Source organism: Oncorhynchus clarkii, chromosome 17, assembly GCF_045791955.1.
Source record: "Oncorhynchus clarkii lewisi isolate Uvic-CL-2024 chromosome 17, UVic_Ocla_1.0, whole genome shotgun sequence".
Classification (NCBI taxonomy): Eukaryota; Metazoa; Chordata; class Actinopteri; order Salmoniformes; family Salmonidae; genus Oncorhynchus; species Oncorhynchus clarkii.
Window position 1 is genome coordinate 64,091,440 of NC_092163.1, and position 20,889 is coordinate 64,112,328.

General features: G+C 47.2%; 1 protein-coding gene across 4 annotated transcripts in view; it reads left to right on the forward strand.

Moving 5' to 3' along the window:
* Positions 1-20,889, forward strand: part of LOC139371252 (protein NDRG3-like) — a 49,800-nt gene that overhangs the window by 17,272 nt on the left and 11,639 nt on the right. For 2 of the 4 annotated variants that reach the window (XM_071111505.1, XM_071111504.1), the window contains exons 3-6: positions 353-385; positions 19,901-20,006; positions 20,250-20,433; positions 20,543-20,603. In XM_071111505.1, the coding sequence (XP_070967606.1) occupies positions 353-385; positions 19,901-20,006; positions 20,250-20,433; positions 20,543-20,603 (384 nt within the window). Of the gene's footprint in view, positions 1-352; positions 386-14,539; positions 14,926-19,900; positions 20,007-20,249; positions 20,434-20,542; positions 20,604-20,889 lie in introns of those variants that run through there. The other 2 variants (XM_071111507.1, XM_071111508.1) reach the window with 2 other exon arrangements.

Below are 20,889 nucleotides of genomic sequence, written 5' to 3' on the forward strand. Positions count from 1 at the left end.
ACATTTTAGAGTGGCCTTTTATTGTCTCAGCACAAGGTGCACCTGTGTAATGATTATGCTGTTTAATCAGCTTCTTGATATGTCATATCTGTCAAGTGGATGGATTATCTTGGCAAAGGATAAATGCTCACTAACAGTGTTGTAAAGAAATGTGTGCACAACATTTGAGAGAAATAAACTTTTTGTGCATATGGAAAGTTTCTGGGATATTTAATTTCACCTCATGAAACATGGGACTAACACTTTAAAAGTTGGGTTTATAGTTTTGTTCAGTATAAAATACTGCAGGTGAAAGAATTTCTACCATCCAACACCTCAATAACATATACCATTCTTTTCTCTTTTCTCTCAGAATTCACGTAACTTCCAGGACTTTGACTGCCAGGTGAGTGTCTCCAGTTCTAAATGAAGGGTGTTGATTTGTACTGATCATTTTCAGTGATGTGAAAATGAAGGGCCCAGACACTTGAGCTCTTCAGTAAGGCCATTCTACTGCCACTGTTTGTTTGTGGAGATTGCATGGCCGTGTGCTTGATTTTATATACATTTCAGCAATGGGTGTGGCTGAAATCACCAAATCCACTAATTCGAAGGTGTGTCTACATTTATTTTTTATTTGAGAACAAATTCTTATTTTCAATGACGGTCTAGGAAGAGTAGGTTAACTGCCTTGTTCAGGGGCAGAACAACAGATTTTTACCTTGTCAGCTCTGGGATTCGATCTAGCAACCTTTCGCTTACTCGCCCGATGCTCTAACCACTAGGCTACCTGCCACCCCTACATACTTTTCCACATGCAGATAGAACAATACAGGGTTATTATTAGGCTACATGCATAGGCTACAGTCAGAAATGGATCTTCATTATTTTTGTATCTGCTGACAGTGGACAGTGGTCTTTGCACAGTGCAAGGTACATGCTTATGAAGGTTGCACTTCAACAGTAAGGTGGATGCTGCCTTTCCCAGAGACTGTAAACAGTTAACTAATGCTGGCTTTCCCAGCCTCCATGCAGTCATGCCTGTTCTCTGCATCACATCCTGGGCTAAATATAGCTACTGCAGGTAGGATGGTAAACATACTCAGTAGAGCAGGGCTGGTGCTCTTTTCCTCCATGTGGGCCTGTCTGCGCACCCACCCCCCCTTCATGCATACACTCAGACACATGTATAGGCATTGTCAGACACACAAACACACACTTTCAGACATATTCCTTTTACCACATCCATCGGGACATTGTACCAGCAGAGTTTGCATCTAGCCAGTAAATCCACCAGGATTTGTATAATTATTACAGAGCTCCCATTAGTCATTCTACTGCAGCACTGCTGTGACGTCATCACCCAGAGACGGTGTGTGTGGATGTGGATGGGAAGTGACGACAGGGCCCGATGGTGTGGCATAGGGTATCAGTCTTCATTCTCCACCTGGATGATGCAGTCCCAACCTGAGGATGTTTCTCTTACATCACATTGAGGTAGCCACAATCTATTCATTTTTTTACATTTATTTAGGACAAAACACATCGCGACAAGTGAGACACCACAACACTACATAAAGAGAGAAGTAAGACAAAAACATAGCATAGTAGATGTGTGTCACCCTCCCTCCCTTCACACATTCTTATATGTTTACACTCTTGGCAGGAATTCTGAACAAAATGATGGAGCTAGACATGGCTATTCAAAATGTGATGCTAATAAATGAGTGCAGAATCAGGAGACGTGCTCTGGGAGCTGCAGTGGCACTGAGGGGGGAGTAACGGGGTGCTCAGCTCTGTTCAACATAACAATTCAGTCCTCCTTAGATCTAGCAGAGACAATGGTGTGATCCATTTCAGATATATTGTTCTATGTACAGTGAGCTCCAAAAGTATTGGGACAATGACATTTTTTGCTGTTGTTTTGGATCTGTAATCCAGCTCTTTGGATTTGAAATGATACAATGGCTGTGAGGTTAAAGTGCAGACCGCTTTAATTTTCATCCATATCGAGTGAACCGTTTAGAAATTACATCACTTTTTGTACATAGTGAGAAAGTTACAGACGCATAAATATCCTACCCCCCAAAAATGCTAACCTGCCCTGTTGAGAGGTTATCCGTAATCATGGTAGCATCCACATGAATGTAGAAGTGTTTAGAAACATATTCTATTTTTAATAAATAGTAAAAGTGACTCCAAAATTACGCAACACATTATTTACCGTTAATTTCTATATGGTACAAAATCTGAAACACAACCAAAACAAACAGCAAAGCTTAACGTAATCATTGTGTGCTGGGAATATGGGACCAAATACTACACTTTTAACCACTTTATTACACAGAAGTGAATTTGTCCCAATACTTTTTGTCCCCCTAAAATGGGTGGACTATGAAATGAAAAAGTGTTTTATTTCCAAACAGTTCACCTGATATGAATGAAAATACCCTCAAATTAAAGCTGACAGTCTGCACTTTATGCTCATAGTCATTGTATCAGGTTAAATTAAATGCAAAATGCTGGAACACAGAGCCAAAAAAACAGCCCAATCCTTTTGGAACTCACTTTATAAGCTAAAAAACCTGACAACCTCTTAGGCTTGATCTTAGCCTCCTCCAGGAATGCACTCTCCTCTCTCTTCCTCTTCGGTGGGTGGAGCAAATGGCTTCATATGAAATCAAACTGGGATTGCAAGTCATTGGCCCTCTGTGTTCTGCTGACCTCGTTTAGCCCAGGGGAGGGCGCTCTAAGCCTGACTGATGGTGCAGAGCAGAGGCGCTAGACTTTTGTGTCTAAGATGTGCCTGTACAATGCAGAAGGCTAATGTGGTTAATATATTGGTTAATGTAGCTCTGAAGGAGAAGTGGGGAAAACAGTGCAATGAGAAGAAGTACATCAGTGTCTTTTTTAAGCTGCTATCCCTGTCCTCCACTTTCTCCTCTGTCCGTCCGTCTCCTTGGATGGGGTGGTTGGTGCTGAGACAACAGTGTCTGTATGACTCACAGGGATGGAGAGGTGACAGCTTGGCTATGACACTGTCACTGGCCTGCCTTTGGCAGAGAAACATAGAAACAGTCTCTATGATTGCGTTCTGAGGTGACATTGGAATTAAAACAAAACAGACTCTAATCAGAAATGTATACCTGAAATAAAATGGTGGTGATTTCTCAGTGTGTGTGGAGATAGCAGTCACTTGTGAATAGATTATTGATAATCCAGGTGGGGGGGATTTTTACCAGAGATGCATGCATCCTCATTAGACCAGTCAACATGTGCTTGTACATTGTAAATGTGTCTGGCACGTCCTGACCTTAAGTTCCTTTTTTATGTCTCTGTTTTAGTTTGGTCAGGGCGTGAGTTGGGGTGGGCATTCTATGTTGTGTATTCTATGTTTTGTATTTCTGTGTTTGGCCTGGTATGGTTCCCAATCAGAGGCAGCTGTCGATCGTTGTCTCTGATAGAGAACCATACTTAGGCAGCCTGTTTTCCCACTATGATTTGTGGGTAGTTGTTTTCCACGCTGCGCATTGGTCCGATCTTTCCTACTCCTCCTCAGAAGAGGAGGAAAACCGTTACAGAACTACCCACCACCAAAGGACCAAGCAGTGTGGTAACCCGGAGCAGAGGGTTCTGGACTCCTGGACTTGGGAGGAGATACTGGAAGGCAAGGGACCCTGGGCACAGGCTGGGGAATATCGCCGCCCCAAGGAAGATCTGGAGGCAGCGAGAGCTGAGCGGCGGCGATATGAGGTAAAGCAGAGCAACAAGCACGAGAGGGGGGTGGCACACGGGGAGATTGGCGGAGTCAGGCGATAGACCTGAGCCAACTCCCCGTGCTTACCGGAAGAAGCGCAATACTGGTCAGGCACCGTGTTATGCGGTCAAGCTCACGGTTTCGCCAGTACGCGCTCATAGCCCGGTGCGCTATAGGCCAGCCCCCCGCAAGTGCCATGCGAGAGTGGGCATCCAGCCAGGGCGTGTTGTGATAGCTCAGCGTGTTTGGTCTCCGGTATGCCGTTTCTGGCCCAGGGTATCCTGTGCCGGCGCTGCGTGCTGTGTCTCCGTGCCGGGCGAATGTGGGCATTGAGCCTAAGGGAGAGGTGCGAGTGGTATGCACCATATCTCCAGTGCTCACCCACAGCCCGGTTCAACCTGTGCCTGCACTCTGGAGGGTCCGGGCTAAAGGGGTCATCCAGCCTGGAGGAGTGCACCAGAGCTCCAGTGATCCCCCACAGCCCGGTCCATCCGGTGCCTCCTCCACGCACCAGGCCTCCTGTAGGTCTCCCCAGCCTGGTGGGTCCTGTGGCAGCCCCACACAACAGGCTGTCTCTCCGTCTCCTCCCTCCAGGTTCTCCCGTCTGTCCCGAGCTGCCAGAGCCGCTCGTCTGTCCCGAGCTGCCATAGCCGCCCGTCTGTCAGGAGTTGCCAGAGCTGCCCGTCTGTCCGGAGCTGCCAGAGCCGCCCGTCTGTCCGGAGCTGCCAGAGCCGCCCGTCTGTCCGGAGCTGCCAGAGCCGCCCGTCTGTCCGGAGCTGCAATAGCCGCCCGTCTGTCAGGAGCTGCCATAGCCGCCCGTCTGTCAGGAGTTGCCAGAGCCGCCCGTCTGTCAGGAGCTGCCAGAGCCGCCCGTCACTCCGGCGCTGCCAGAGCCGCCCGCCACTCCGGCGCTGCCAGAGCCGCCCGCCACTCCGGCGCTGCCAGAGCCGCCCGTCACTCCGGCGCTGCCAGAGTCGCCCGTCACTCCGGCGCTGCCAGAGTCGCCCGTCACTCCGGCGCTGCCAGAGTCGCCCGTCACTCCGGCCCGCTGCAAGGGTCCCCAGTCCGAGTTCGGCGGCGTGGGTCGCCGCTCCAAAGGCACCACTTAAGTGGGCCAAGACTATGGTGGAGTGGGGTCCACGTCCCGCGCCAGAGCCGCCCCCGCGGACAGATGCCCACCCGGACCCTCCCCTATGGGTTTAGGTTTTGCAGGGAGCGACTCGGGCCATTTGGAAGTCAGAGGGGACGCAGCCATTGGTCAGGGAAGAGTTGATGAGGGAAGTGAGGAATTGGAGTCAAGCAGGCAGGTTGTTGGGCGGCCAGACCTCACTAGACACAGAATTTCTTCTGGAAAGAGAGGGGAAAAAGAGGTCAAGTTGTAGGGTCCGTCTGTGTGAGTGGGACCAGTGGACTCAATAGGCTGATTGAATGAAGAGCGGATGTCGTTTCAAATGATAGTCCCACTAAGCGCAAACCAGATGAGATGGCGTATCGCTGCAGAATTCTGTGGTATCCATGCTGGTTAAGTGTGCCTTGAATTCCGAATAAATAACTGACAGTGTAACCAGCAAAGCACTCCCATACATCACACCTCCTCCTCCATGCTTCATGGTGAGAACCACACATGCAGGGATCATCCGTTTACATACTCTGCGTCTGGTCAGGCACCGTGTTATGCGGTCAAGCTCACGGTTTCGCCAGTACGCGCTCATTGCCCGGTGCGCTATAGGCCAGCCCCCCGCAAGTGCCATGCGAGAGTGGGCATCCAGCCAGGGCGTGTTGTGATAGCTCAGCGTGTTTGGTCTCCGGTATGCCGTTTCGGGCCCAGGGTATCCTGTGCCGCCCGTCACTCCGGCGCTGCCAGAGTCGCCCGTCTATTCGGGGCCCGCTGCAAGGGTCCCCAGTCCGAGTTCGGCGGCGTTGGTCGCCGCTCCAAAGGCACCACTTAAGTGGGCCAAGACTATGGTGGAGTGGGGTCCATGTCCCGCGCCAGAGCCGCCCCCGCGGACAGATGCCCACCCGGACCCTCCCCTATGGGTTTAGGTTTTGCGGGGAGCGACTCGGGCCATTTGGAAGTCAGAGGGGACGCAGCCATTGGTCAGGGAAGAGTTGATGAGGGAAGTGAGGAATTGGAGTCAAGCAGGCAGGTTGTTGGGCGGCCAGACCTCACTAGACACAGAATTTCTTCTGGAAAGAGAGGGGAAAAAGAGGTCAAGGCGTAGGGTACGTCTGTGTGAGTGGGACCAGTGGACTCAATAGGCTGATTGAATGAAGAGCGGATGTCGTTTCAAATGATAGTCCCACTAAGCGCAAACCAGATGAGATGGCGTATCGCTGCAGAATTCTGTGGTATCCATGCTGGTTAAGTGTGCCTTGAATTCCGAATAAATAACTGACAGTGTAACCAGCAAAGCACTCCCATACATCACACCTCCTCCTCCATGCTTCATGGTGAGAACCACACATGCAGGGATCATCCGTTTACATACTCTGCGTCTGGTCAGGCACTGTGTTATGCGGTCAAGCTCACGGTTTCGCCAGTACACGCTCATAGCCCGGTGCGCTATAGGCCAGCCCCCCGCAAGTGCCATGCGAGAGTGGGCATCCAGCCAGGGCGTGTTGTGATAGCTCAGCGTGTTTGGTCTCCGGTATGCCGTTTCGGGCCCAGGGTATCCTGTGCCGCCCGCCACTCCGGCGCTGCCAGAGCCGCCCGTCACTCCGGCGCTGCCAGAGTCGCCCGTCACTCCGGCACTGCCAGAGTCGCCCGTCTATTCGGGGCCCGCTGCAAGGGTCCCCAGTCCGAGTTCGGCGGCGTGGGTCGCCGCTCCAAAGGCACCACTTAAGTGGGCCAAGACTATGGTGGAGTGGGGTCCACGTCCCGCGCCAGAGCCGCCCCCGCGGACAGATGCCCACCCGGACCCTCCCCTATGGGTTTAGGTTTTGCAGGGAGCGACTCGGGCCATTTGGAAGTCAGAGGGGACGCAGCCATTGGTCAGGGAAGAGTTGATGAGGGAAGTGAGGAATTGGAGTCAAGCAGGCAGGTTGTTGGGCGGCCAGACCTCACTAGACACAGAATTTCTTCTGGAAAGAGAGGGGAAAAAGAGGTCAAGTTGTAGGGTCCGTCTGTGTGAGTGGGACCAGTGGACTCAATAGGCTGATTGAATGAAGAGCGGATGTCGTTTCAAATGATAGTCCCACTAAGCGCAAACCAGATGAGATGGCGTATCGCTGCAGAATTCTGTGGTATCCATGCTGGTTAAGTGTGCCTTGAATTCCGAATAAATAACTGACAGTGTAACCAGCAAAGCACTCCCATACATCACACCTCCTCCTCCATGCTTCATGGTGAGAACCACACATGCAGGGATCATCCGTTTACATACTCTGCGTCTCACAAACACAAGGCGGTTAGAACTATAAATCTCAAATTTGGAGTCCTCAGACCAAAGGACAGATTTCCACCGTTCTAATGTCCATTGCTCATGTTTCTTGGCCCAATCAAGTCTCTTCTTCTGATTGGTGTCCTTTAGTAGTGGTTTCATTGCAGCAATTCGACCACAAAGGCCTGATTCACGCTGTTTCTGAACAGTTGATGTTGAGATGTGTCTGTTACTTGAACTCTGTGAAGCATTTATTTGGGCTGCAATTTCTGAGGCTGGTAACTGTAATGAACTTATCCTCTGCAGCAAAGGTAACTCTGAGTCTTCCATTCCTGTGGTGGTCCTCATGAGAGCAAGTTTCATCGTAGCGTTTGATGGTTTTTGTGACTGCACTTGAAGAAACGTTCAATGTTCTTGAAATGTTCCGTATTGACTGACCTTCATGTCTTAAAGTAATGATGGACTGTTGTTTCTCTTTGCTTATTTGAGCTGTTCTTGCCATAATATGGACTTGGTCTTTTACCAAATAGAGCTATCTTCTGTATGCCACCCCTACCTTGTCACAACACAACTGATTGGCTCAAATGAAGGAAAGTAATTCCACAAATTAACTTTTAACAACACCTGTTAAGTGAAATGCATTCCAGGTGACTACCTCATGAAGCTGGTTGAGAGAATGCCAAGCGTGTGCAAAGGGTGGCTATTATGAAGAATCAAAATTCCAAGATGGCGTCGCAGTCGGATATGTGTTTTGTCTTGTCCTGTCCCGTGTAAATATAGTTTTCCTCTGTTTTTTAAAAATTGATTTAAATCTCACTTTCCATCTACGGGCTGAATATAGTCTCCTGCAACCCGCCTCACCCAATGTGGTACGGATCTGCTATTTTTATACTTTAGAACCGGAACCCCCATCAGCAGCTAGCCAGCTAACTAGCTACTAGCTAGTAGTCAGTTAGCTACTGCTAGTGGTCTTCACCCCTAACTCGGACACCAGCCAGCCTCAGCTCCGTCATTACCTGCCAGTCTGCACAGCGCAATATCAACCCAGAGCATATCGGACAACTTTTTCTCTACCACATCTCCGGATTCCTATCGCAAGCTCTGAACCTTTACACCGGATCATTGCAGCTGGCTAGCTGCAATCTGAGTGGCTACTCCCATCTCCCGGCTAGTCGAAGAGGTCCACCAGTAAATTATTGGGCTACAATACCTCTTTTGCTAATTTCCCTGGACCCTTTACTGCCAACACGGAGCCCCGCCAGTCCATCACGACTGGTCTGCCAACGTAATCGTCCGAGGTGGTTTCAACAGGCTCTTCCATTGCGACATCGCCGAAGGCCCATCTGCTAGCCCCAGCCCGCTAGCTGTCTAAATCGCCTTGTCTCCAGCTCGCCTAGCGTAGTTGCGACTACTGAATCGGCTCCCTGACTCACCTATCGCTACTCTCTGAACCCAATGATCACTCGGCTACACATGCCTCTCCCTAATGTCAATATGCCTTGTCTATTGCTGTTTTGGTTAGTGATTATTGTCTAATTTCACTGTAGAGCCCAAAGCCCTGCCCAATATGCCTTAGATAGCCCTTTTGTCCCACCCTCCACACATGTGGTGACCTCACCTGGCTTAACTGGTGCCTCTAGAGACAAAACCTCTCTCATCATCACTCAATGCTTAGGTTTACCTCCATTGTACTCACACCCTACCATACCATTCCTTGTCTGTACATTATGACTTGAATCTATTCTTCCACACCCAGAAATATGCTCCTTTTACTCTCTGTTCTGAACACACTAGATGACCAGTTCTTATAGCCTTTAGCCGTACCCTTATCCTACTCCTCCTCTGTTCCTCTGGTGATGTAGAGGTTAACCCAAGCCCTGCAGCCCCCAGCACCACTCCCATTCCCCATGCACTCTCATTTGTTGACTTCTGTAACCGTAAAAGACTTGGTTTCATGCATGTTAACATAAGAAGCCTCCTCCCCAAATTTGTTTTATTCACTTCTTTAGCACACTCTGCCAACCCTGATGTCCTAGCCGTGTCTGAATCCTGGTTTAGGAAGGCCACCAAAATCCTGAGATGTCCATCCCCAACTACAACATTTTCCGACAAAGGGGGCGGAGTTGCAATCTACTGCAGAGATAGCCTGTAAAGTTCTGTCATACTATCCAGCTCTGTGCCCAAACAGTTCGAGCTTCTAATTTGAAAAATCCACCTTTCCAGAAACAAGTCTCTCACCGTTTACGCTTGTTATAGACCCCCTTCAGCCCCCAGCTGTGCCCTGGACACCATATGTGAATTGATTGTCCCCCATCTATTTTCAGAGTTCGTACTGTTAGGTGACCTAAACTAGGATATGCTAACTTCTTGCGACTAGCAAACCCGTATCCGGGAGCGTAATCATAGCCTCAAATGCATTAGCATAACGCAACTTTTCCTATTCATGAAAATCGCAAATTAAATAAAATAAATATATTCAAACACAAGCTTAGCCTTTTGTTAACAACACTGTCATCTCAGATTTTCAAAATATGCGTTACAGCCCAACACTAGACAAGCATTTGTGTAAGTTTAGCATGGCATAATGCTATGCTAGGCTCTGCTGGCAGCAGGCAACATTTTCACGAAAATAAGAACAGCAACCAAATTAAATAATTTACCTTTGAAGAACTTCAGATGATTTCACTCAGGAGACTCCCAGTTAGATAGCAAATGTTCCTTTTTTCCAAAAAGAAAATTTTTGTAGGTCGAAAAAGCTCCCGTTTGTTCATCAGTTTTGGCTGAGAAATCGACCGAAAAATACTTAAACTAATAACGGCAAACTTTTTTCAACATTTGCTCCATAATATCGACAGAAACACGGCAAACGTTGTTTAGGATCCATCCTCAAGGTGTTTTTAACATATATATTCGATAATATATCCGTGGAGGCAATTGTTTTCTCATAAGAAGTGATTGGAAAAATGGCTACCTCAGTATTTTACGCAAGATTTTCTCCGGGAGACACCATGTGACCACTCGCCAAATATGGTCCCTTACAGCTATTCTCCAATGGAAATGCCTAAAAAGACGTCACAATGCTGTTGACACCTTGGGGAATGCGTGGAAAACGTAAGCTCATTCTTAGCTCATTCACAGCCATATAAGGAGTCATTGGCATGAGGCGGTTTCAAAAAATGTGGCACTTTCTGATTGGATTTTTATCTGGGTTTCGCCTGTAACATCAGTTCTGTGGCACTCACAGACAATATCTTTGCAGTTTTGGAAACGTCAGAGTGTTTTCTTTCCAAAGCTGTCAATTATATGCATAGTCGAGCATCTTTTCGTGACAAAATATCTTGTTTAAAACAAACGTTTTTCATCCAAAAATTAAAATAGCGCCCTCTATATCCAACTGGTTAACACCCCGTCCGTCCTACAATCTAAACTAGATGCCCTCAATCTCACACAAATTATCAAGGAACCTACCAGGTACAACCCTAAGTTCGTAACCATGGGCACCCTCTTAGATATCATCCTGACCAACTTGCCCTCTAAATACACCTCTGCTATCTTCAACCAGGATCTCAGCGATCACTGCCTCATAATGGGTCTGCGGTCAAACGACCATACTCATCATCTTCAAACGCTCCCTAAAATACTTCAGCAAGCAGGCCTTTCTAATTGACCTGGCCCGGGTATCCGGGAAGGATATTGACCTCATCCTGTCAGTAGAGGATGCCTGGTTGCTCTTTAAAACTGCTTTCCTCACTATCTTAAATGAGCATGCCCCATTCAAAACATGTAGAACTAAGAACAGATATAGCCCTTGGTTCACCCCAGACTTGACTGACCTTGACCAACACAAATACATCCTGTGGCATTCTGCATTAGCATCGAATAGCCCCTGCAATATGCAACTTTTCAGGGAAGTCAGGAACCAATATCCACAGTCAGTTAGGAAAGCTAAGGCTAGCTTTTTCAAACAGATATTTGCATCCTGTAACACTAATTCCAAAAAGTTTTGGGACACTGTAAAGTCCATGGAGAATAAGAGCACCTCCTCCCAGCTGCCCACTGCACTGAGGCTAGGTAACACTGTCACCACCGATAAATCTACGATAATTGAGAATTTCAATAAGCATTTGTCTACGGCTGGCCATGCTTTCCACCTGGCTACCCCGGCCAACAGTTCTGCACCCCCAGCAGCAACTTGCCCAAGCCCCACTCCTACCCCCGCTTTTCCGTCACCCAAATCCAGACAGCTGATGTTCTGAAAGAGCTGCAAGTTCTGGATCCCTAAAAATCAGCCGGGCTAGACAATCTGGACCCTCTCTTTCTAAAATTATCAGCCGAAATTGTTGCAATCCCTATTGTTCAACCCCTCTTTCGCATTGTCTGAGAAAGCTGTCACGGTCATCCCCCTCTTCAAAGGGGGAGACACTCTAGACCCAAACTGTTATAGACCTATATCCATCCTACCCTGCCTTTCTAAAATCTTTGAAAGACAATTTTACAAACAGATCACCGACCATTTCGAATCCCACCGTACCTTCTCCACTATGCAATCTGGTTTCCGAGCTGGTCAGGGGTGCACCTCAGCCGCACTCAAGGTCCTAAACGATATCATAACCGCCATCGATAAAAGACAGTACTGTGCAGCCGTCTTCAACAACCTGGCCAAGGCTTTCGACTCTGTCAATCACCACATTCTTATCAGGCAGACTCAATAGCCTTGGTTTCTCAAATGACTGCCTTGCCTGGTTCACCAACTACTTCTTAGATAGAGTTCAGTGTGTCAAATCGGAGGGCCTGTTGTCCCGACCTCTGGCAGTGTCTATGGGGGTACCACAGGGTTCAATTCTCGGACAGATTATTTTCTCTGTATACATCAATGATGTCGCTATTGCTGCTGGTGATTCTCTGATCCACCTCTACGCAGACGACACCATTCTGTATACATCTGGGCCTTCTTTGGACACTGTGTTAACAAACCTCCAAACAGGCTTCAATGCCATACAACACTCCTTCCGTGGCCTCGGATTGGTCTTAAATGCTAGTAAAACTAAATACATGCTCTTCAACCAATTGCTGCCCACACCCGCCCGCCCGACTAGCATCACTACACTGGACAGTTCTGACCTAGAATATGTGGACAACTACAAATACCTAGGTGTCTGGTTAGACTGTTATCTCTCCTTCCAAACACACATTAAGCATCTCCAATCCAATCTGTGGGGTCTGTTTGTGAACAGAGCCCCAGGACCAGCTTGCTTGGGGGACTCTTCTCCAGGTTCATCTCTCTGTAGGTGATGGCTTTGTCATTAAAGGTTTGGGAATCACTTCCTTTTAGGTGGTTGTAGAATTTAACGGCTCTTTTCTGGATTTTGATAATCTTTTGGGTATCGGCCTAATTCTGCTCTGCATGCATTATTTGGTGTTCTACTTTGTACGCGAAGGATAGTTTTGCAGAATTCTGCATGCAGGGTCTCAATTTGGTGTTTGTCCCATTTTGTGAAATCTTGGTTGGTGAGCGGACCCCAGACCTCACAACCATAAAGGGCAATGGGTTCTATGACTGATTCAAGTATTTTTAGCAAGATCCTAATTGGTATGTTGAATTTTATGTTCCTTTTGATGGCATAGAATGCCCTTCTTGACTTGTCTCTCAGATCGTTCACAGCTTTGTGGAAGTTACCTGTGGCGCTGATGTTTAGGCCTAGGTATGTATAGTTTATTTTGTGCTATAGGGCAACGGTGTCTAGATGGAATTTGTATATGTGGTCCTGGTGACTGGACCCTTTTTAGAACACCATTATTTTGGTCTTACTGAGATTTACTGTCAGGGACCAGGTCTGGCAGAATCTGTGCAGAATATCTAGGTGCTGCTGTAGGCCCTCCTTGGTTGGTGACAGAAGCACCAGATCATCAGCAAACAGTAGGCATTTGACTTCAGATTCTTGTAGGGTGAGGCTGGGTGCTGCAGACATTTATAGTGCCCGCGCCAATTCGTTGATATATATGTTGAAGAGGGTGGGGCTTAAGCTGCATCCCTGTCTCCCCCCACGGCCCATATCTCCCTCTCTAACTTTAAGCATCATCTGTCAGAGCAGCTCACCGGTACCTGTACACAGCCAATCTGTAAATAGCACACCCAACTACCTCATCCCCATATTGTTATTTATCTTCTTGCTCTTTTGCACCCCAGTATCTCTACTTGCACATCATCATCTGCACATCTATCGCTGCAGTGTTAATGCTAAATTGTAATTATTTCACCTCTAAGGCCTATTTATTGCCTTACCTGCCTAATCTTCTACATTTGCGCACACTGTACATAGATTTTTATTTTGTGTTATTGACTGTACGTTTGTTTATGTGTTTCTCTGTGCTGTTGTTTTTGTCGCACTGCTTTGCTTTATCTTGGCAAGGTCGCAGTTGTAAATGAGAACTTGATCTCAACTATCCTACCTGGTTAAATTAAGGTGAAATAAAAATTAAAATAAAAAAAGGTTATCAGGTTCGATAGAGAAGGAGAGACGTTTACAGGGAAAGATCTGTGTATCGCTGTATGCACCACTCTCTCACATATACTGACTCCAGTGAATGCATGCATACACGCACACTCACTCACAGACGTGATTTAGCGCAACATGGATTGTTATTACAGTGTAATATAGACATTTGTCAATCTCTTTTGGATACAAATTTCTCTTTTGCAGCCCGTCATGGTGATGGTTCTTTGGATGACCATGGGGTCACAGCTGGTTCATTGCGAAGTCGTTATTGAGAAAAATCATTACTGAATGTCTTCTTACTGGAAAATCTGATGTTACAAAATCATATTGGTGCATTAGAAGACTGAGATCCTATTGATATTCAATGCAGACCTTCTTCCCTCAGAGCCCAAAATACCTTCAGCAATTTGATGTTTCACTGCCACTGCCATTTGAGTTTTCACTCTGCAACAAGAAGATATTATTTTATCTTCATATGATTAGCCTGGTTGCTCATTGATGACAGGTATAGTGTTTAATCCAATTCTAGCCCACAAATTGAATCAGGATCAGACATTGATTTCACTGCTGCTGCTGAGCTGCAGAATTCACTGGAAGGAAGCGGTCAATCGTCAAAGTCAGCATCCCTTCTACAAAACCACTCTCTCTCTCTGTGACGTCAGAGTGCTGTTTGTCTCCTGGGTTGCCTGCATGCCTCCACTTAATACCCCCTCCTCTCTCCTTTCTCTCTCTCTCTCTCTCTTTCTCTCTCTCTCTCGCTCTCTTTCTCTCTCTCTCGCTCTCTCTCCATCAATCCATCCATCCATCCCCCATCCCTATCCCCTGTTCTCCTCTAGCTCGCCCCCTTTCCCGCCCACCTGACCTGCTGAAATCCAATTAGAATAACTGGTACACAGCCCTGGAAGCACGGATGCGCTGTGCTTACCAATCGCAAATTGCAGTCTCACTCACTCTGTCTCTCCTTCTATCTCCCGTCCTCTCGCTCTGCATCTTTTCCATCCCTCCCACTCTCATAAAAAATATTCACCCTTTCTGTCACTATCTCCTTTCCCTCTTGCTGGTCTAGCTGGTGCAGTTAGTCTCTCTAACTCCCCATTACACTCTTGCGCTCACTCTCTCTCTCGCTCTCTCTCTTTCTCTGTCTCTCTCTCTCTTGCTCTCTCACTCTCCCTCCTGCGCTGCCTCCCTCCCTCTCTCCCGCCCTCATTGTGGAGATCTTTAAAGCTCCCAGCAGCACACAGTCCTCTCCTGCCTGGGAAACATGTCAGCCATTCTGGACCTGGACCAGATCGCATGCTCTGGGAATGCAGTGGTGAGTGCGTCTGACTGACACACCTCGCTGGGTTTAGTTTCACGGGGCTGGGTCAGGGTCTGGGTAGAGAGACCCTGGCTCTATGGGAGGGGCTGGTCTCCCTGGCTGGTTGGCAGAATACCTGCCTGCCTAACTGCCTCTTCAGACAGCCAGCTAAGCAGCTGAGCCGTTTCAGTGTGCAGAGAGGTGTTTGTGCGGGTGGACACTGTATTTGTGTGTTTTAGTGCACTTACTGTCGAGACTGTTCGTAATTTGTGTGCGGGGGAGTGCATGTTTGTGTGTGAGTGAGTACGTGTATTTGTGCATGTGTGTGTTTTCAACATAGATGGCATGAATATGTTATTGTGCGTTGTAGGTGCATGTCAATATAATGGCATGAAATATGAATGTGCGTAAGCGTTCAGGAGTCTGAGCATACAGGAGAATATGGGTATGTGTCTGTCTGTCTGTGTGTGCTCATCTCTGCACATACTGCATTTTTTTGTGTCTGTGTTTGCCAGATCGTGAAGAAAAAATAGCTATTTTCTTTGTACAGATCAGTGGTGACAGAGACCAGCTAAACAGGCCTTGCAATCCCTGTGTATGTATCCGTATGAACTGCAACAGTGAAAAGGAATTGATCTTTCACCCACATAGCAACAACAGATGTGCAGTCAGAAAGATATCCCACAAGTGCCTTTCCAGGCTAAATGCTGTTTTCAACCCCCTGACATAGACAGGCTCTCTCTGGTCTTGAATTTCCAAAATAAAGGAAACACCAACTTAAAGGGTGTCTTAATAGGGTGTTGGCCCACCATGAGCCAGAACAGGTTCAATGCGCCTTGGCACAGAAGTGTCTGGGGCTCTATTGGAGGGATGCGACACCCTTCTTCCATGAGAAATGCCATCATTTGGTGTTTTATTGATGGTGGTGGAAAACGCTGTCTCAGGCGCCGCTCCAGAATCTCCCATAAGTGTTCAATTGAGTTGAGATCTGGTGACTGAGACACACACCCTTGGCAGGAATAGGTGAGGCATGACACATTACTCTGCCTTTTCACTTTCCCTCACCTTTTCCTTCTCTCTCTCCTCACCCTCTCTCTCCTCACCCTCTCTCTCCTCACCATCTCTCTCCTCTCCCCTCCTCTTCCGTCTCCCTCTCCTCATTATTTCCCTCTTTTCCTTCTCTGTGTGACTGTGTTTCCATCTTTGGCAAATTCCTCTGGGTGTCACTGCAGACACCTCTCAGCTTAGCCCTCAGCTTAGTCTGTTATAGATAATTATCAGCCATCTCTGACCATACACAAACCTAAACCCCACATTAGCATTCTCCTCCACATTCTATGAAGTTTGTCTAAACCCCCATTGCAGAAGCCTAGTTCCACTGTTGTTAATTAAGGGTAAAGGGTCGCAGCAGCCATTGCAGTGCTCACTACTCTTCCCCCTCCCTGTCCAGGCCAGCAGCCCCACCCCAGGTCTGTTTGCGTCTGAGGCACAACTGCGGTGTGTGTGTGTGTGTGTGTGTGTGTGTGTGTGTGTGTGTGTGTGTGTGTGTGTGTGTGTGTGTGTGTGTGTGTGTGTGTGTGTGTGTGTGTGTGTGTGTGTGTGTGTGTGTGTGTGTGTGTGTGTGTGTGTGTGTGTGTGTGTGTGTGTGTAAAGGGATAGAGGTGAAGGGAAGAAGCAAAACAGAGTGTGAGCATGTCTTACTCCTAGAAAGATCAGTACTACCCAATGAGAAGGATCTGAGGAACACTACATGACCAAAGGTATGTGGACACCTGCTTGTCGAACATCTCATTCCAAACTCATGGGCATTAATATGGAGTTGGTCCCCCCTTTGGTGCTATAACATCCACTCTTCTGGGAAGGCTTTCCACTAGATGTTGGAAAATTGCTGCAGGGACTTGCTTCCATTCAGCCACAAGAGCATTAGTGAGGTCAGACACTGATGTTGGGGGATCAGGCCTGGCTCGCAGTCAGCGTTCCAATTCATCCCAAAGTTGTTCGATTAGGTTGAGGTCAGGGCTCTGTGCAGGCCAGTCAAGTTCTTCCACACCAATCTCGAAAACCACTTCTGTTTGGACCTCTCTTTGTGCACGAGGGCATTGTCATGCTGAAACAGGAAAGGGCCTTCCCCAAACTGTTGCCACAAAGTTGGAAGTGCAGAATCGTCCAGAATGTCATTGTATGCTGTAGCCTTAAGACTTCCCTTCACTGGAACTAAGGGGTCTATCCCGAACCATGAAAAACAGCATTATTCCTCCTCCACCAAATGTTACAGTTGGCACTATGCATTGGGGCAGGTCATGTTCTCCTGGCGTTCACCAAACCCAAAATTTGTCTGCCGGACTGCCAGGTGGTGAAGCGTAATTCATCACTCCAGAGAACGCGTTTCCAATACTCCAGAGTCCAATGGTGGCAAGCTTTAAACCACTCCAGTCGACGCTTGGCATTGCACATGGTGTGCAGCTGCTCAACCCATTTCATGAAGCTCCCGACAAACAGTTATTGTGCTGACGTTGTTTCCAGAGGCAGTTTGGTACTCGGTAGTGAGTGTTGTAAGCGAGGACAGAATATTTTTACGTGTTTCAGGACTCGGCGGTCCCGTTCTGTGAGCTTGTGTGGCCTACTACTTCGCAGCTGAGCCATTGTTACTCCTCAAAGTTTTCACTTCACAATAACAGCACAGTTGACCGGGGCAGCTCTAGCAGGGCAGAAATATGACGAACTGACTTGTTGAAAAGGTGGCATCCTATGTTGGCGCCACGTTGAAAGTCACTGAGATCTTCAGTAAGGCCATTCTACTGCCAATGTTTGTCTATGGAGATTGCATAGCTGTGTGCTCGATTTTATACACATGTCAGCAACGGGTGTGGCAGAAATAGCCAATCCACTAATTTGAAGGGGTGTCCACATACTTTTGAATATATAGTGTAGATGACTGGATCTGAAGTAGATGACTGGATCTGAAGTAGATGACTGGATCTGAAGTAGATGACTGGATCTGAAGTAGATGACTGGATCTGAGGTAGATGACTGGATCTGAGGTAGATGACTGGATCTGAGGTAGATGACTGGATCTGAGGTAGATGACTGGATCTGAGGTAGATGACTGGATCTGAGGTAGATGGCTGGATCTGAGGCAGATGGCTGGATCTGAGGCAGATGACTGGATCTGAGGTAGATGACTGGATCTGAGGTAGATGACGTGTTTAACTTAACTTCTGGGGACCAGAAGTCCCCACAAGAATAGTAAACTAACAAAAATGTTACCAACTGGGGACATTTTGTTAGTACCCACAAGGTCAAATGCTATTACTAGTTGGAATTAGGGTTAGAATTATGTTTAGGGTTAGGATCTAGAGTTAGGTTCACGTTTAGCGTTAAGGTTAGGTTTTGGGGTTAGGGTAAGGGGTAGAGTTAGGTTTAGGTTAGGGAAAATAGCATTTTGAATGGGACTGAATTGTATGTCCCCACAAGGTTAGTTTTCCAATACTGTGTGTGTGTGTGTGTGTGTGTGTGTGTGTGTGTGTGTGTGTGTGTGTGTGTGTGTGTGTGTGTGTGTGTGTGTGTGTGTGTGTGTGTGCACGTGTTGTTTAAATTTTTAAAGTTTCTCTTATTTTTTATAGTACGTTCATATGTACAACGGATAATAGTAAAGGCGTTAACCTGTTGCATGTGTCTTCATGTTTCTGTTCTGCTGTTTGTGTCTACACTCCGTGGGTGTCTGGTTGATTATTACTGCATGTACTTGTCTCTGTCATTTCATTGAAGTCTTAATCTGACAATAACCTCATATTAGTGCATTTTAAAGCATAGAAAATGGCTGGTGTGTCTGATTGAGATCTCAGACAGAGATACTGCTGCCTTGTCCTTGACAGGAAGGTTTAACCTTCACCATCTCCAGAGGAACTTTGATAGCCACCATTCTCATTTCTAAAATGGTGCCTGCTGCAGTATTCCCAGCCCTGATTCTGAGCAGAGGAAGCTCCCCCCCCCCCCCTCTCTCTCTTTCTTTATTATTGATGACCACTGGGCCCTGAGACTAGGCCCAGCACTCCCTCATGCTGTTAAACACACACCCACACTCAGATACGCAGTCCCAAGTCATGCCGACCTTGCGCCGCGTTGTGGTGTGTGACGTCAGCAGATACTTCTGTCACGAGTCTAGAAAGGTCCAGGATAGGTCTGTAGAACGTTTGGAGGCGCGTCAGGGAATGATGATGTTATTTTCTTGGTGTGTTACATCCCTTCCTGTTTCAAGTCATGATATCGATGAAGCTCAATTTGCCCCACTCACCAAGACTCATTTACACTGACAACTTAATGCACAGACTTGGAATCATAATGTTATGGATTGGTGTAGTCTCTGTACTCTCTTATAAAGACATTACCGCACAGAGAGAGGCATGGAGAGAAGTGAAGGCAGCTTCAGTGTCTGAATTTTAATAGCGGAGGGTTACTCCTCCCTGCAGTGGCAGCTTTCAAATAAGGCGATGATTCTAGATTTTTGCGCAGTCATACCTCGGGAGCAGTGCATTTTAAAATCTCCAAGGGAACCAGCTGATCCTCTGCCCGGTGCTAACTCTCAGCTCTTCCTTGTCCCATCTGAGAGGGCTCTGGAAAGGAGACAGAAAGCTCTGTAGTCTGTACACACTCAATCATAAGTACTCACACATGATTGGATTTTCAATTTGTTTGACATTTATTGTCTTTCACATATCTGATTAATGATGTAGTAAGCTATTATTAGAATATGATCCATAAATCTCTGTCCACATCCCACCCACTCCAGAGCCCCCAACACAGACCCAGAGGCTCTTTGTGTAGATTGAAAAAGATTGGATATGGAAAAACAATGTTTAAAATATCCTAGACCTCAAAGGACCTATTGGGTCTGTCTGGCCACCAGGATGTCTCCCTCCCTACTTCCATACTGTTTACATCTGTCTGCCTACACCCTGACCTATCTGTTCTCCTTTCTGATTGGCTGCAGGAGCATGATATCGAGACTACCCATGGTGTGCTCCATGTGACCATGAGGGGCGTTCCCAAGGGCAACCGGCCAGTCATCCTCACCTACCATGACATCGGCCTCAACCGTGAGTGTGCACGATTAACCCGTATAGAATTATCTAAGACATTATCTAAGATGCAGTGTGGTTCTAAACATGTAACATAACTTCTATGAGTAATGCTTTAGGTTTATGCCATGGATCTGTGTTTGATGTATGATATGTACAGATTTGTGCCATTCCTGTGTATCTTGTTTCTAGATGCATTTTATTCTTTATCTCTTATGAATGGGTTTGCATTGCTATCTTTTTGTTCCCCGCTCTGTACAGATAAGTCATGCTTCAACACGCTGTTTAACTTTGAGGACATGCTGGAGATCACGCAGCACTTTGCTGTGGTCCATGTGGATGCCCCTGGACAGCAGGAGGCGGCACCACCCTTCCCCACAGGGTACCAGTACCCTACTATGGACGAACTGTCTGAGATGCTGCCCTCGGTTATGACTCAGCTCAAGTGAGTGACATGGACATTGACCAGTTGACTCATTAGGTGGTGATGGATAGACTGTAATGCCAGTAAGTTGGTGTTGCTGATGGTGTGATCTATTTCCTGGTGTCCACAGGGTGAACAGTGTGATTGGGATTGGCGTGGGAGCAGGAGCCTACATCCTATCCCGGTTTGCAGTAAGTCTACATAACACTGACAGCAACTCTCTCATCTGTCCATTTTAATTTTCTAAATCTCCTGTCTCTCTCATTCTGGTCTATTATAGAGGTTGTTTGTCAGTCTGTACATCAGTGCTTCACATCAGACCGCTGCAGCAGCATTTCACCAGTCCTCTTGTTTATTATAAACCTTGCCATTCTGAGGGAGGTGAATCACCTGGTTTTACTCTCAATCTCTCACTGTCCCTCTCGTGTTCTTCCTCTTTCTGCACTCAATGCCTGTTTTGTTTTTTAGCTCTGCTGA